Source organism: Lepidochelys kempii, chromosome 25 (assembly GCF_965140265.1).
Source record: "Lepidochelys kempii isolate rLepKem1 chromosome 25, rLepKem1.hap2, whole genome shotgun sequence".
NCBI classification, from domain to species: Eukaryota; Metazoa; Chordata; order Testudines; family Cheloniidae; genus Lepidochelys; species Lepidochelys kempii.
In genome coordinates this window covers 5,029,465-5,046,106 of record NC_133280.1, presented here as the reverse complement: position 1 = coordinate 5,046,106, position 16,642 = coordinate 5,029,465, and the positions used below count along the sequence as shown (strand labels likewise).

At 58.1% G+C, this 16,642-nt stretch overlaps 1 protein-coding gene across 1 annotated transcript in view; it reads left to right on the top strand.

Annotated features, from left to right (window-relative positions):
- LOC140903395 (unconventional myosin-Vb-like) overlaps positions 1-16,642 on the top strand; it is a 67,009-nt gene that overhangs the window by 12,899 nt on the left and 37,468 nt on the right. The window contains exons 3-11 of the mRNA XM_073324680.1: positions 714-824; positions 3,063-3,234; positions 3,759-3,903; positions 8,219-8,375; positions 11,062-11,205; positions 13,198-13,279; positions 14,411-14,518; positions 15,544-15,656; positions 15,943-16,208. Coding sequence (XP_073180781.1) covers positions 714-824; positions 3,063-3,234; positions 3,759-3,903; positions 8,219-8,375; positions 11,062-11,205; positions 13,198-13,279; positions 14,411-14,518; positions 15,544-15,656; positions 15,943-16,208 — 1,298 coding nt within the window. The remainder of the gene's footprint in view (positions 1-713; positions 825-3,062; positions 3,235-3,758; positions 3,904-8,218; positions 8,376-11,061; positions 11,206-13,197; positions 13,280-14,410; positions 14,519-15,543; positions 15,657-15,942; positions 16,209-16,642) is intronic.

The window sequence follows — 16,642 nt, the reverse complement described above, 5'->3', positions numbered from 1 at the left end:
TTGCTGTTCCCCAGTGTTGTAAGAGATTTGCCCCGAGAGCCGGTCATGGAGCAGGTGGCTTCCCCCACCTGAGTGGATGCAGAAAGTGCAGCCCCTTGGCTCATGCCAGATGGATCATCTGGTCACAGCCGGCAGGGCCGACCCTCCTGCAGCCTTGGCCAGCCAGGGCGTGGGAAGGGTGCAAAGCTGGGCTCTTATCCGTGTGTCATTGGTAGCTGAACTGAGCTCTGAGGGGGCATTAACAGCATGGAACGAAGCTGTGAACCACCAAAGTTTCAGCTGCCAGAGCCCTAAGGACAAAGCCAATGGAAGAGGCTGAATGTCCTAGCCTAAGCCTGCCAGGTGAGCGCTTCTCCCACTGGCTAGTTCTCGTCCCCTCTCCGCTGCAGGAACTCAAGTGACTGCTACCATCCCATCCCCTGCCCTGCCAAGTCTCCCTGTGCCACCTTCCAACCCCAGAAATGGCCAGCGGAGAGCACAGCTGGGATCCCAAGTGACTTGTAGCTGGATGAAGAGGTCGCCTCTCCATACCTTGGCACCCCTCCACTCATTCTCCCACGCCACCTCATTCAGCCTGGAAGGGTGAGGGAGGTCTGCACCTGGCACAGCCGCCAGGGGAGGGGCTCAGCAGAAGAAGCCCTGTTTTTTCCCTTGTGTCTGATGGCAGCTGCTTGTCTCGTTTCTGTGCTTCCGCCCCCCTGCTTTTCCTGTAGGGCACCCGGGTGTGGATCCCTGACTGCCTGGAAGTCTGGAAATCTGCAGAACTGACCAGGGGCTACGAGGAAGGAGACGGCTTCCTCCATCTCCGACTGGAAGATGGCTCGGTAAGGCAGGGAGCCTTCTGGCCTTGCGGGGCTGAGTAGGTGGTACCCCCAGCCTTCCCCTAACTCCAGTGCACAGGGCAGGGGGGGGAAGACTGTGTTCTAAGTTACTATAGCTCCCTGGGGTGGGAGCAGTCCAAGATCCATACCGTTGGCCAGTGCAATGCAGATGAGTGGGCACTGACCGGGTCTTAGTTTGGGTAAATGGAAACAACCGGGGCTGCTGTGGTCAGGGGTGGAGCTCTGTCCTACGGAGGGTCAGTTGCCTGCCCAGTTGGTCTGCGCACTGGCTGGCAAAGGCCCTTTCCTTGGGTTGGAAATGGCTTCTGCAGAGCTTGGCAGCAGACGGCTCTCCTAGGGCTGCCTGGAGCTCCATGTCCTGCTGCGACTGGGGGGCTGGTGCTCGGGCAGCTTCCGACAGGATGGGGAGTGCCTGGTCTCCTCACGGAACCGGCGTCTGTCCTCCAACCCACCCCCAGCGAGCGCGTTCCCCTCTGCCAAGCACGGGCGCTGCTCTGGCCCCCCGCCCCTTGCTGGCGATGCCTAACGTGCCCGTGTACTTCAGGCGGTCGCAGGAAGGTCCCCGCCTGGCGTTGTTCTCACTACATCAGTGTACACGAGTGCAGTGCGGGCGATGAGGGTGGGTTTGGAGAGCGAGTTCACCCCACTGCAGCAGCTCCTGTCCTGTGGGGCTGGGCCTGGCTCTGGGCATTGCACCTAGCGCCCGGGCTCGCACTACAGTGCCGCTCAGATTTGGCCTGTCCGCCCGTCCGTCTCCAACTGCGGAGGGGTGGCCCGGCCAAACGCCTGTGGCATTGGGACCCCGTGCGCCAGGTTGCAAAGCCCCCTCTGCTTGTGGGGCCGCCTCAGACATGTTTGCTGCCATTTCCAAGCTGTCACCGACTTGATTCAAAGTCACCACTTCCGTGACAGAATCGTAAGTCTGGCCGGGCAGCCTGGCCGTGCCCAGGACAAGCCATAACTCTGCCTGGCTTCACCACCGCAGGGTCACCGCCAATGGCTTGGAGGCTGCTCAGAGGCTTCTGGCTTCTGAGCTGTAGCAAGTGCCTCAAAGCATAACTTGGATGAAGCAGATGCTGATGACTCGTGGCTGGGTCCCTACCAAATTCATGGTCAATTTCACGGGGTCCTAGGATTTTAAAAATAGTAAATTTCATGATTGCAGCAAATTAAGTCTGAAATTTCAGGATGTTGTAATTGTCGGGGTCCTGACCCGAAAAGGAGGGTTTTTTAGCAATACTGCAGCCCCCTGCCACCCTTGCATCTGCAGGGCTGCTGGCGGGGGCTCTGCCTTCAGAGCTGGGCGGCTGGAGAGCCGCGGCTGCCGGCCAGGTGCCCAGCTCTGAAGGCAGAGCCCCCGCCAGCAGCCCTGCAGATGCAAGGGTGGCCTGGTACAATATCGCCACCTTTCTGCGCGGCTGCTGGCCAGGCGCTGCCTTCAGGGCTGGGCACCCAGCAAGCAGCTGCTGCTCTCCAGCCACCCAGCTCTGAAATCAGCACGGAAGTAAGGTGGCAATACCGTGACCTCCCCCAAAATAACCTTGCGATCCCCCTGCAACTCCCTGTTGGGTCAGGACCCCCAATTGGAGAAACACTGGTCTTCTCCATGACACAACATGTATAGTATTGGGTAAAAGCACACAAAAGACCAGATTTCACGGTCAGTCGTGCTTTTTTTTTTTTCATGGCTGTAAATTTGGTAGGGCCCTAGTCATGACTAACTTGGGCTTCCTCGCACCTGTTCCTCGCACACTGGTATGCAGGGCAGCAGCCCAGCCTGCTCATCCGTCCAGCCTCCCCGACTGTCCTAGCAGACAGCCTTGGGAACAGGCAAATGCCCGCTTTGCTGAACTAACCCCTCACCTGGTGCACTGGAGGGAGAAGTTCTTCCCGGCAGGGTGAGCTGGCTCCTCTCCATCATGAGGAGCCTCAGCCCCTTCTGCAGGACGAAGGGTTGGCTTCCCACCCGCCCTGCGCAGCGCTGTCTGGTGTGGTGGCCGTGGCTTAGAGGACACGTGGCAGGGGATTGGGGGGCACTGCCGGTCTGGGCTGGGGAGAGCAGCTGCTGCTGCATGGGGGTGACCCAGCCTGGCTCCGTAGGAAGCCTCCAAGTGCCTTCCGGGCTGGGCCGCTAGAACGGTGACTAACCCTGTTCCCAGGCTGAGGGTGCTGGCTTCAGCAAGCTCAGCTGTTCTCCCTTGGCCTCCTTCCCCACGACAGGAATCTACCTACCCCCTCGACCCCCAGTGCCCCCAGCTGCCCTTCCTGCGCAACCCCGACTACTTGTCGGGAGAGAACGACCTGGTGGCCCTGAGCTACCTCCACGAGCCGGCTGTGCTGCACACACTCAGGGCTCGCTTCCTGGAGACCAACACCATCTACACCTACTGCGGTGAGTGCCTGGTCACTGGGCTAGAGCAGGTTCTCCTGGGACTCTTCTGTGCGGGGGAGTCCTTGAGCTCGGTAACCCGCCGCACTCCCTACGGGGCAGGGTCCAGTGGCTGGAGGAGGGGAGATGGGAGCCGGACACCTGGGTTCCCTGCCTGGCTTTCCAGCTGACCTGAGACCAGACATGGTCACTGCTTTCTGGCCCTCTACAAATGAGCCTCCCCCTCTTCCTGGGATGAGCGGTCTCCTCTGTCTCCTAGCCCTGCCTGCTGTAAAATGGCAGCTGGAGGGGGATGGTATTGAGGCTCATACCAATACCCCAGTGATGGCCATGTTAGCGAGATGGCCATGCACATCAAATAACTGCCATGGCTCACTTCAGTGCTAGCTCAAATGCCCCTTCCCCGGTGCGCCCTCCCCCCGCCGAGCTTCATCTGAGGTGCTGGGGTGGGGGATCCCCCTCACAGCATCTCCTGCCCCGCCCCTCCGCTCCTGGCTGGGTTTGAATGTCCTCCCTCCTGCCCCCAGGTATCATCCTCGTTGCCATCAACCCTTACAAGCAGCTGCCCATCTACGAGGAGCCAGTTATCTATGCCTACAGCGGCCAGAACATGGGTGACATGGACCCCCACATCTTCGCCGTGGCCGAGGACGCGTACAAGCAGATGTCCAGGTGAGCAGAGCTGCGGCAGGCTGCGCCCGGGATGCTGACGTACGCATCCCGCACTGGCTCCTTCTCCTGCTGGAGTGATTGGTGCAGAAGAACCCCCTGATTCTCTGGACCCCGGGTCCTTCTGAGCTGTATCGCCCCAGGGATGGGCTATTGTTGCTGATTAGCTACAAAGGGGACTTAAGTTATGTTGGGTGTTGGGATCTTGTGATGGGGTGCAGTAGGCTTCAAGTTCCTGCCATGCCCTGCCCCAGAGAAGAAGGGCAGTGGAGAGGGTCCTCCAAGCTGCCTAGAGAGGCCATGTGGGATGTAGCCAATCCAGGCCCAGTAGGCTCGTATAAAAGGAGCTGCAGGCCAGTGTGAGTTGTCTGCTGGCAGGGACTGGGGGAGGCTGAGGTGCTCCTGGCTGGCTGCAGGGGCTGGGCACATGAGTCTGCTAGACAGGGACAAGGGGAGCCTGAGAGTGGCTCCTGGCTGGCTGATGGGACTCAGCTAAGAGGGGCTGCGGGGAAGTGGCCAAGGGAAATGTTGAGCAGCGATTAGTGAAGGGACGCAGCACAGGGCTTAAAGGGTCCCTGGTTTGGGGCCCAGAGCAGTGGGTGGGACCAGGGGAAGTGGCTATGCCCCAAGGAAGAGAATTAGAACTGCGGCACCCCAGGGAAGGGGTGGGGCTGACTCAGTGGGGAGCTGTGGTCGGTGAACTGAGCCCAAAAGGGGTGACTCGGCAGGAAGACTGGAGTCACTGAGGACTCGAATAGGGACAAGGAGTCCTCAGGGAAGAAGCCCTTGGGGTGCTGCTCAGTTCCAGAGTAGGAGCCTTGCAACCTAGCTGGACCAAGCAGTACTGTGATGGGCCTTGCTGGGCTAGTTAAAGACTGAGCCCAGGGAGGGCTGCAGGACATTGGGGACACTTGGGACTGTGTACCCCAGAAGGGGTTTGTTTAATCCATGGACAGAGTTTGGCTTGGCCAGAGGGCTGAGTTGCCAAAGACCCTCCTGACAAATGCAGCGGCCAACAGGGGGCACGGTGAGTGGATAAAAACTGCAGGTGCACACATGCCCCACCAGGGGGCACTTGCGAGAGGTGGGTGCCACCCCATTACAGATCTCAAGTAACCTTAAAGGTCAGGAATCCTGGCCGGAGGCGCGGGGGGTGCCAGGGAATGTCTGTTTCCTTGTTCAATTGCTCTGAGCAGCTCAGAATATGATGTGAAACTGGGTTCGGGGAGGAGTGTTGAGATGCTGGAAAGATGGCAGGGAGGAGGCAAAACTGAGTCCAAGGGCCTGGAACGTGGCAGGATGGCACCCCGGAACGATCCCGTGGGGGCATTGCCCAACCCTGGCCAATGGGAGGCGCTTGCGGTGGCCCGTGTGAGCAGCACAGAGCATGGAAGCATGGTGAAGAGATCTGGCCGGGTTCTCAGAGGCTGAAGGGCAGTTGAGGCCGAGCATCTGCCTTTCTGAAAATCCCAGCCTAATGCCTCCGAAAAGGTCCAGCGCGTGGCTCAGCTGGGGTAAGACTGATGAGCAGCAGAGCAATTCCCTCTGGAGAAATCCCATATTCCTGACTAGAATGGAACCAGTGGGGGATCCCTAAAAATTTCTCTCTCCAGAATTTAATAGTGGGAGACCCATTCTGTTTGGGCCAGTCTGTAGCAGGGGCTGTGGCTCTGTTAAAGTCCTCTAGAATGGATCATATGCGTGGATGCGAAAGTCTAAAGAAATTGCTGCAAAACAAACTGGTTCCTTGGCCTTCCGTCTCTTCCCTTGAAGCATATGGAGCTGATCAGTCTGGGGATGGGCACACGACACGTGGTTTGAGGACCCTTAAATGACTCAGCTCTGATGGCTTCCATGTGTGCTGATGTACGTGACGCTCAGGCTGTGGGGGGGTTGAAGCTAGTTCATGCTACCCTGTTCTAGAGGGAGGCGCAGGAGTGTCTGCTTTCAAGGTACATCTCCAGTGTAGGTGTCACTTCCTGCGGGGGAGATGTACCCATGCTAACTCTGACCAAGCCAGCCTACTAAATATAGTGGGTAGCCATGGCTGGGGTGGCTGCCCCATGTATGTTATGTGACAGGGTTGGGCCAGATGGCTACAGGAAGGTGCTAGAAGGCAGATATATTAGCCCCAGGTTAAGTAGCTCCCTTTCCCCTGGGTAAGGTAACAGGGAAGGTTCCAGAACAATCAGGAACTTTCTGGAAACAATTAAGGCAGACAGGCTGATTAGAACACCTGCAGCCAATCGAGAAGCTGCCAGAATCAATTAAGGCAGGCTCATCAGGGCACCTGGGCTTAAAATGGAGTTCACTTCAGTTTGTGGTGTGTGTGCGCGAGGAGCTGGGAGCAAGAAGGCGTACTGCTGGAGGACTGAGGAGTACAAACATTATCGGACATCAGGAGAAAGGAAGGTCCTGTGGTGAGAATAAAGAAGGTTAGGAGGAGGCCATGGGGAAGTAGCCCAGGGAGTTGCAGCTGTCACGTGAGCCACTGTAGACAGCTGCAACCCACAGGGCCCTGGGCTGGAACCTGGAGTAAGGGCGGGCCCAGGTTCCCTCCATCCCCCAACTCCCTACTTGATACCGGAGGAGTTGACCTGGACTGTGGGTTCCACCAGAGGGGAAGGTCTCTGGCCTGTTCCCCGATCCACTAGGTGGATCAGCAGAGATTGCGGGGATTGTTCTTCCTTTCCCCATGCTGGCCAGCGATGAGGCTAACTGAGTGAACGGTAGATTTGAGCCATGAAAGTGGCCAAACTGAGGGCTGCTGTGAACCTCTGAGGCGAGCAAATCCGCCAATAAGCGCAGGACCCACCAGGGCAGAGGAGGAACTCTGTCGCAACACCTAGGGCTTCAGCTGAGATTGTGTTTGTGGGGAGGGGGTGGCTAACCCATCCCACCACTTGTGCCATTGCATTGTTATCCTTAGCGCCCAAGTCGATCTGAGCTAGCGTGGGGATGTCTGCCTGAGCTGGGAACCTCGCCTCCTGCTCCTGTGTAGACACCCCCTAAGACAAGCGGCTGCGGCTGCAGACTCTCCAGAGTGTTTCATCTCTGACCAGTGGAGCTGGTGGCCTGATGTGGGAAAGCCCAGGGCCCAACCTCAGTGTTGGTTCAGTACACACCACCGTCCTGACGTCCACATGGGGTCACCTCTGCATGGGGCCGCAGAGAACTGGGGGTGAATCAACCAAGCAGCTGGCTAACCATGTTGAGGTGAGACAGAATAAACTCCCTAGAACCGCCGCTGCCAGCCCAGCCTCTTAACTGCCTCAGAAGGACCCCTGGCTCCTTGGCAGCTCCTGGAGGAGTGTCCATGTGTAAGCAATGCTCTCCATGCATGCCCTGCTGTTTGCTTCCCCCAGACTGCCAAGTTCCATGCTCGGCATGGCTGTGGGGAATGGCCAGGTGAGGCTGGCATTTGCTAATGGCTGTATGCGAGGCAGATGCCTGCTCTCCTCCAGCTACTGGGGAGAGGGATGGGAACAAAGCCCCTCTTGAGGCATCGTGGTGGGGGAAGGAAGGGGCTGCTTGAGCCAGGAGCAGCTGTCTTTTAAAATAAAACCCAGTGCTCCCTGGGGCTGGCTCCCAGCCAGGGCGGTGGAAACAGGTGGGGAGGGTGAGCTCCCTGGTGAATCTGCATTTGTCTCTGCTAAGCAGAAGAGTGGTGGCAGGATGTGTGGGGCTGGCTCCTGCCATGTGTGGGGCTGGAGCGCTGCTGAGTGTCACTTAAAACCCAACCCCGTGAGGAAGGGTCTGTCTGAAAACTCCCCTGTCCAAGAAAAGCCGCTCAATGCTTCTCCTTAGAGGGGAGTAGGGAAATGCTGGGGGTTGGCCCCTTCTCAACCCCCATATGGGATTGCGGTGCTGAGCCTCCCCAGCAGGGGAACCAGAATCCATCTCTCCCTCCCCATTAGATGGGTGAGTCAAACTGGCTGAATTTCCCTGGTGCACCAGGCTCCTCCGTGGCCCCAGAGTGCTAAGGCCGGTTCAGACCCAGCCTGAACCTGCACTTAAACAGCCCATGTCAGCCTTCGTCCCTGCTCCACCCTGACTCTACTTTGCTGCCTATCCTAACTCAACTGCGAAAGGCCAGATGGGGCCCTCAGGGCACTCCTGGCCCAGCCACACCTGGGAGATCCCATGGGACATCCAGAGCCAACTCGGGGCTGGGAGAAACCTCCATGTTTGTGGGTGACTTTCCCAGCTGTGCCCCTTATCGTCTGGCGGTTCAGCCATCACTAAAGAGGGCAACTTCCTACGGAGTCTCTGCCCTCGCTGAGCTCCCATTGTGATGGGCTCCCGTTGCCTCCCACAGGAACAACAAAAACCAGTCGCTGATCATCAGCGGCGAGTCGGGTGCTGGCAAGACGGCATCGGCCAAATATGCCATGCGGTACTTTGCCATGGTCGGGGGATCCATGGGTGACTCCAGCATGGAGGAGAAGGTGCTGGCCTCGAGCCCCATCATGGAGGTAGGTGCTGCTAGCCTCTCCTGGGCATGCCAGAGGGGAGGGAAGAAGCAGGGATGGTTGCTCCAGATCCACTGTCTGACAGGGGGAGGAATCTGTCTGCTCGCCAAATGGCTGAGAGCTTCCTAGAGGGCTGCCAGGGTGGGTGTGGGGACTCCCATTCCTAGTTGAGACTAGGATATCGAGGGCTCCCTCTCCTGCTCATGGGCTTCCTTGGCTGCACAGGTCCCTTGGGGCTGCAGCAATGCCCTCTGGAGGCAGCGGAGGTGGATCCAGCTGGAAGGCTGGCTGCTCCCCTGCCACAGAGGCTCCTCGCGGGCAGAGGTGCCCCATAGATCCAGGCTTTACCTGGAGCGAGATTCGCCTCCTGCCCCCGCTGAGCAGGCCGCTGTGCAGCTGTCCTTGGCACAGTATTGCCCCTCAAGGGGCTGAGGGAAGGGATCTCTGCAGAGCAGCCTGGCGGGGGGCCTGGCATTCCTCATTTTCCTGCTTCCTTTTCCCTCGCTGTGCTCCTCGCTGCTGAACTTGGGCCTGTCGGCTGGCTGGCGGGGAGGGAGGAAATCCTGCTCTGAGGAGGCAGCTCTCTGCTCCCCTCCTATGGTGCACCGTGTCTGGAGCTGCAGTTCCCAGCCCGCCTGGGTTCTTCCCCTCCCCTCTCTGCTCCACGTGGGAGATGGGGAATCCCACCCCCTGCCTTGGGAAGTGACGGCAGCTGTAGGGCTGGGGCTCTGGGTCCCAAGGTGAGGGAAGTGGACAGCTCCCACAGCCGGGGGATAGAAAGGTTTGGAGACCTCCCTACCCTGAGGCCCTCTGAGGGTGCGGGGGAGGGCAGGGTGAAGCAAATCTCCCCACGTCTATCCCCTCGGCTCCCCCCACTGTAGCTAGCGGGCAGGGCCGTCTGTGCGCCTGTATCGGGAAGGCAGAGCACAGAGCTGTGGTGTGGTTGGCTGCACATGGGACCTCAGGAGGCCTCTCCGTCCCAAGGTCCGTCAGCATGGAGGGGCTTCCCCTGCAGGCCGAACGGGGGTGGGAATGAGGCCCCCCAGCAATGGGTGGCATAAGAGCAAGAGGAAATCTGCAGGGCAGGGGGTCTCTGCCTGGAAGCCCGCTGAGCCACAGGATGGGAGCCCTGCCAGTTGCCCTGACCCACCCAAAGGCAGAATGAGGTTGGCACTTGCAAGGGAGGCAGCTGGAAGTGCCTGTTCCCCTGTTTCTGTCGGCTGCTTTGATGGCAGTTGGGCTCTTCCCCACGGGCCCTGCTGGCTGCATCCAGTGTCTTGACAATGCTTCGTGGGGCTGGGCGAGGGTGTCTGGGGACCACTCGGCATCCCAAAGACTCTTCTGATCCCACCAGACCCATCTCTCCGCGCACACCTTGATCGGGGCACAGTTCACCTCTGTGCTCCCAGCTCCTCTCCTCCAAGGGAGGCTGTCTCTGTCTGGATCTTAGGGAGCAGGTAGCCCCGGCCTCATTCAGTGCGCAGCCTGTCTTGCACTGATGCCCCATTTCTACACGCCTCTCAGCAGGATTCCTTGCTGCCTGGGCTCCAGGCTGCTGCAGTGAGGTCTCCCGAGGGCACCAGGCCCTAGAGCCACGGTTCCCGAACGTGTTACGAAGGCGACCCACCAGCTGCGTTTTCTCTTTGCAATTGCACGTGTTGGAGAGCAAGTCTGTCCTGCAGATCTGGGCCCGGCTCAATATGGGCTGCAGTATCGCGGCGGGTTTGGCCCAGCTGCCCCTTGTCCTAACGGCTTGGGTGGCCGGGCCATAAGAGTGATGCTGTGACCCAGTCTGCCAGGAGCAGGGAGCTGGGCCCAGATCAGTGGGACAGGAGCTGCCACTGTGACCCACCCCCTCCCCTTTGCACCAGGTTTGTGACCCATCTAGAACCTTCCCATGACCACTGGAGGGTCAGGACCCACTGTTTGGGGAACACTCCCTAAGGCATGCCCCATGCCAGCCTTCTCACTGCAAACACAGCTAGGAAGGGAGAGAGCTCAGGGCTTGCAGGCTGATCAGCCCTGTACCTGCCACCTATGTGTGGTCCCAGGTATGATCATAGAATATCAGGGTTGGAAAGGACCTCAGGAGGTCATCTAGTCCAACCCCCTGCTCAAAGCAGGACCAATCCCCAACTAAATCAACCCAGCCAGGGCTTTGTCAAGCCTGACCTTAAAAACCTCTAAGGAAGGAGACTCCTCCACCTCCCTAGGTAACTCATTCCAGTGCTTCACCACCCTCCTAGTGAATTTTTTTCCTAATATCCAATCCTAAACCTCCCCCACTGCAACTTGAAACCATTATTCCTTGTGCTGTCATCTGCTACCACTGAGAACTGTCTAGATCCATCCTCTTTGGAACCCCCTTTCAGGTAGTTGAAAGCAGCTATCAAATCCCCCCTCTTTCTTCTCTTCTGCAGACTAAACAATTCCAGTTCCCTCAGCATGGGTGGAGGCAGGGGTGTGTGCATAGACCCACTCTACACTGTGGCCTAGTGGGCAGGGCACTGGACTAAAACTCAGGAGACTTAGGCTGTGTTCCCAGTTCTGCCACTGACCTGCTGGGTAACCCCGGGAAAGTCCCATACCAGCCTGCCTCCATTTCCCCACCTGTAAAATGGGAGTAAGGCGGCTCCTTGGCTAGGCACTCGGAGATCTAAGGCTAAGCACCATTTCCCTTCCCAATCAGGCTTTTGGAAATGCCAAGACCACCAGGAACGACAACAGCAGCCGCTTTGGGAAATATGTGGAAATCTGCTTCAGCCATGAGTATCGCATTGTCGGGGCTGCCATGAAAACCTACCTGCTGGAGAAATCCCGCCTCACCTTCCAGGTGGGCACTGTGCAGGGGAGGGGGTATACACACCAGCTGGCTAGGGCACTGCAGCCCAGGGTATCACTGACTGGGTGACGGTCCAGCTCTTGAAGCAGGGTAAGCAAAGCCCCTTTATAGACCCACGTAAAGGTGGCTGGCGCTTTCCCTTGCTCGCTGGATTCTCCTGTTGTCTGAGCTGGGACTGCAGCCTTGGCCAGGCTCTGGCTCTGAGCATGCTGAGGAACTGGACTCTGGGAAGGGCCTGAGAGGCAGCAGAGTGTGTGGGGGGGTGTATATACTTCAACATTTTCCCCCTTATCCCTGCGCACCTGATCACTGCCTACTGCTTTGGACTTCAATGCCAGCTCCAAATACTACCCGAAGTCCTTAGGCTCTGTGTGCGGGGGTGGGGGGGCAGAGCTCCTACAGTGCAACGGAGCTCGGCATGAGGTTGGGGGTACAATGACCTGCCCAGGGCTGGGGGGGGGTGCATGCATGGCAGGTGGTGGTAAAGCCGCATGACATGTTCTGACTACTGGACACTCTCTCCCCTGGCCCCAGGGCCCTTGCTCATATAAGGCTGAGCAGGGACCACTGTTGCTGACTGAGATGCAAGGCTCCATTTGAGTCTTAATCTGTCGTCTCCATACCCTCTCGCCCCCCCAACGTGCCCGATCTGTGCAGTCACAGCTTGACTAGAGCTTCAGGAAACGTCCTGAACCAAAACGTGAGAGTTAAAAGGGCCTTTTTGACAACAGGAAACAGAAGACCTTGCGATTTCCTCCCTCTCTCTCGCCCCTGCATGCAGCACAACAAAGGACATGGAGAATCTTTTAATTTTTAATTGTTTCACTTTAACGCTTGTGAAAAGAAAATGGGGGTGGGGAGAACTAAACAGCCCCCAGGATCATTGATTGTTTTCTGTGGTAAAGCTGGAAAAAGGGAAGGCCTGAAATAACTTTTCCATGAGAATTTACTGAAATTTAAGACCCCATCATCCAAAGCGTGCCAACCGAAAGGACCTAGATGTGTGTGGTTTTCACCACCGATTCGTCCAGAGCTTGTGTGAGTGAGTTAAACACACCAATGAATGCCCTCCTCCGCAAACTTCCCACCAGTGGCAAAGCTGGAGGAAGTGGCTGAGCCTTGCTGGCTTACTGAAAGTTCAAATCCAGGCTCCGTCAGACAATCATGGGGAAGGAGGTTCCACAGACCCTTTGCTTAAGCTGAGGAGCTCTGTTGGCTGACCAATGCAGGTGTCTAAGCTAGGAGGCTCCCATTTCGGGTCAAAGTTGCTACCTTAACCCTCCTTCCAGGGAGCAAATCTGTAAGAACAAGACCTAGTTGCCTCTTATCAGGAGGGCTGGCTGACTTTCAAGGAGGAAACATTTTTGTCTGGGGGGCGGGGGGGAAGTGCCCTTTTTCTACTTAACTTTTCACTTTTGGAAATGAGCCTCTTTAAAATGTGCTTTCCATTTTTTAAAGGGAAAATCCACGATATTGCTAATAAACTAATTTAAAATGTCTATTCCAGAAACAGTGACCAGAAATTCCAATGGGAAGCTGGAGAAATGCTTCCCTGTTGCCTTCTACATCTCCCCCCTCCTGGCTGGAGCTGCGGGCAGATGGCTGAGATGCCTGGAGATCCAGGCAGACCTGAAAGATGTGGCTATGTAGCCAGGCTGCAGTGCTCCTCCATAAACTCTTGCTTGAGCGGGAGGGAGTCTGAACTCAGACTCTTCGATTCCAAAAGCAGGAGGCTCTTCTTGAGTTCAGGGCAAGACTCTTAGCTGGTAGCTATAGTAGGCCCTTATTCTCTTATGTGAACCAGCAGCTAAGCATGGGGTAGCCAGGTACCCATTCTAGCATGGGTTTGTTACTGTGGAGGAGGGGGATAGCGGTATCTGACATGGCCTGGGCATTCCTTTAGCCAGAGGGATGAGGTAGCAACAGGGGGAGGGATCCAGGAAAATCTGGCCCAAACCGGCTGTTCTGCTTGTCTCTGTGCAGGCAAAAGCTGAGAGGAACTACCATATCTTCTATCAGCTGTGTGCGTCGGCTGCGCTGCCGGAGTTCCAAGGCTTGGGCCTCGGTAAGTGCCCCAGGCAGAGAACCAGTGCCTCCCTGGGCAGCCAGCGTGCGGGCAAGAGCCCAGTCAGCTGTCCCCATGCACTGTCCCCGCAGCAGCTCTCCGGGTGGTGCCGAGTTGGGAAGCAGCAAGGCTGGGGTGGGGTCTATACAGGACCCCTCAAACGAGGGCTGTGGAGATGGATCAGAGAACCTAGAGGGTAGGTGAGGATACCAGGGTGGCTCTGGGGCTAAAGGGACCTCTCCCCTTGTTGTTGACCTGTTCCGCAGCATGAGAACCAGGGGCTGGTTGGACAATATTCATGGCAGGCAAACTGAAAAGGTAAATGCTTTTGGCAGTGTATAGAGGAGAAACGCGGCACACTGCTTGGGTTCACAGGGATAAGCAAAGCTCCTCAAACAATTATTCCATGGGGGAATGTGCCTGTTCTAAATCAAAAACTTTCTGCGGAGGGGGTTCAACTGGGACAAAGCTCCTCAGGTTTCAATCCTGCCTGGTTTCCAGTCTGGCTTCCTGACAACTCGTCTGCCTGGCTTCTTGGCAGGCTGCCTGGTAGGCGACTGGGGGCCCCAGGATTTCCAGGGCCTCCAGTTCTGGGATAGCCCATTAAACAGACTGCCACAGGTCTGGGGACTCGTGGGTAGCTGGCTTTGGAGCTGTGGGAACCCCTGGAGCCTGGCTCCCCTTCAGCCCACCAGACGATTTTATCTGGAAATCGTCAGTGTGGTGGGTTATTTTGCGGGAGGGGGGATTAAAAAAATATGTCATCTTCTCGCAAAGAAGTTTGAACTTGTGTGTGTGATCCACATCTCTAATTCCTAAAACCCTCCCCAGACCGGCAGTGGGGCTCAGCTTCTGGCCATCTTGAAGAAGCTGTTTTCAAGGGGCTCTCGGCTCTTGCCTGGCACCAAGAATGTGGCTGCTTTCCGCGTTGGTGTCTGGCCATGCCCCGCCAAGGAAGGGATGGGGATGCGTGTCTGGATTGGGAGCAGGGCCATAGCTACCCCAGTAGCTGAGGGAAGCTGTGGGAGGAGAGACGGAGGTAGTGGGGCTTGCGTGCGGCTGTTCTGCTGATCTTGCTCCGTCACAGCAGAAGGGAACTAACTGGGAGCTGATCCATCTCTAACCCTGCAGGTGGGGCTGAATCCTTCCGTTACACCAACCAGGGGCAGTGCTCGCACCTCGAGGCGACGGATGACGCTGCTGACCTGGAGAGCACGCGAAATGCCTTCTCGCTATTGGGTAGCTGTCCCTGCCTGTCCTGGTACCACCTCCGGCTGGGGGTTGCAGCTGGCTTGAATGCAGTGCTACGGTCCCCACCGGCTTTGTATCGTCACTGCTAAGAGCATGGGGGTCTCCGGACCACGCCAGACCAGGCTCAGTCGGGCTGATGTTTGAGGAAGGCACGAGGAACCCCCTAGTGGGTGGTTAAGGAATGACTCATCCATGGTTCTGAGCCCTGGCAGGCTGCCCCCACCAGTTCCCCGCTGGGACCCAGAGGGCAAGCTGCCTGGGGCTTCTCTGGGCGGGGGGGAGCCTTGTCAACGTCACTGTAAAACTGGCTCCCGGCAGGGGTGAGGGCTGCTGGGGCTCCTTACCCAGCCCTCCGGGGAAGGGGGACAGCTGGGTGGGGGCCATGAAATTGACAAGACCGTCAGAAGCCGATGTAAGGGACGCGGTGTCTACACACGCCGCATCACCCTTACGACACCGACATAAGCCTCGTGCCTGGAGGCGGAGTTGCTCTGTCGGGGTAGTAGGGCACTTACCTCTGCAGGAGGAAGGTTGTAGACGCTGACCTAATTAGGTAGCTTATTTCGACCTTATGACCACCTAACTGGGAAGTGTAATCCAGTCCCTAGTCTTCCTCCGAACTCCACCCCCATTTCCTAGCCCTTATAGCATGCCACAGAGCATGCTATGGGCAAGCCACAGTGATCGCAGGCTGCGGGACGCTGCCCTCTTACCACGGCCACCAGGACAGGGTGTGACCATGGCATGGGAGGGCACGTGTCCCACTGGGCAATAGGAACTGCCGGGCATGGGCAGCTGCCCAGAGTTAGAGGCCACAGGGGTGCGCAGAGCTCTGTGCTCCTTCCACCCAACCTGCCCCCACGTCACAGCTGAGGGGGCGTGGCTGGAACTTGCTCCTTGTCTGAGCTGAAGCTGTCCTGGGGCAACGCGGGAGGAAGAGCGGCTAGTGGCCCTCTCCATGGGGATGCCCGGCTCCTGGCCTGGTGGGGCACAATGTGCTGTGTGCTCTGCAGGGGTCCATGAGTCAAACCAGCTGGAACTGTTCAGCATCCTGGCCTCTATCCTGCATCTGGGCAACATCCGGCTCCGCGCGAAGGACCGGCACGGGGAGAGCTGCTTCACTGAGGTAAGCTGGTAAGCTCCCTCCACCCTGCAGCGCTCGGTGGGTGTCCCCTCTCCAGTAGCCCGCAGCCCTGGGCGTAGCGGGGGGCCCGGCTGACGAGGGTGGCCCTTGCCTCAGCCAAGCTAGAGGTGAGGGGGCCAGGCTGGTGAGGGGCGGCTGGATGGGCCTTGGGCTGTTGGCTCGGAGTGGGGTGCTCTGCCGAGCCCCCCAGAGGCTATCCCAGTACTAGCTGGGTGTCATGGGGTCGCTCCCTGCCCCACAGCGACGAGAGGGTTCTGTCTCCATGCAGCCAGACGGCGAAGCCCTGGGCCTCTTCTGCTCTCTGCTGGGTGTGGGGAAGTCCCAGGTGTCACGCTGGCTCTGCAACCGCAAGCTGGTCACAGCCGGCGAGACCTACGTGAAGCCCATGTCCAGGCGGCAGGCCCTGAACTCCCGCGATGCCCTGGCCAAGCACATCTACGGGCAGCTCTTCAAGTGGATCGTGAGCAGGATCAACAAAGCCCTGCGGGCATCCTGCAGGCAGCACGCCTCCATCGGCATCCTGGACATCTACGGGTAAGGACCAGGCCTGCGTTGAGTCCAGCCTTCCTCGCTTCAGGCCCCGCACGGAGGCTGGACCAGCCTCTGCGCACCCCCATGTGAAGGAGAGGTCTGTGCCTGCTCAGAGGGGAGCCAACCTGCATAGGCTCCTTCCTGGCAAAACCTCTCCGTACTAGTGAGCTGGTAGGTGCCCCACACTAACCAGGTGATACGGCCTCAGAGCATGGACTGCCTGGGTGATCCTTTCTCCACACACCTGGCCAGTTCCCTGGACAGTCTCTTCCGGGGTCTTCTGAGCTGGCAGGTCCTAGTTCTCCTGGTCCCCTCTGTTCCTTTTTTTCCCCCTTGGTGGGGAGCGGGTGCCTACCTGGCAGTCTGGGAAATCCAACTCCAGCCCCGTGTGGCCAAGACAAGGGTATATGGCTGGGCCAAGCTAGAGAGTGGCTCTG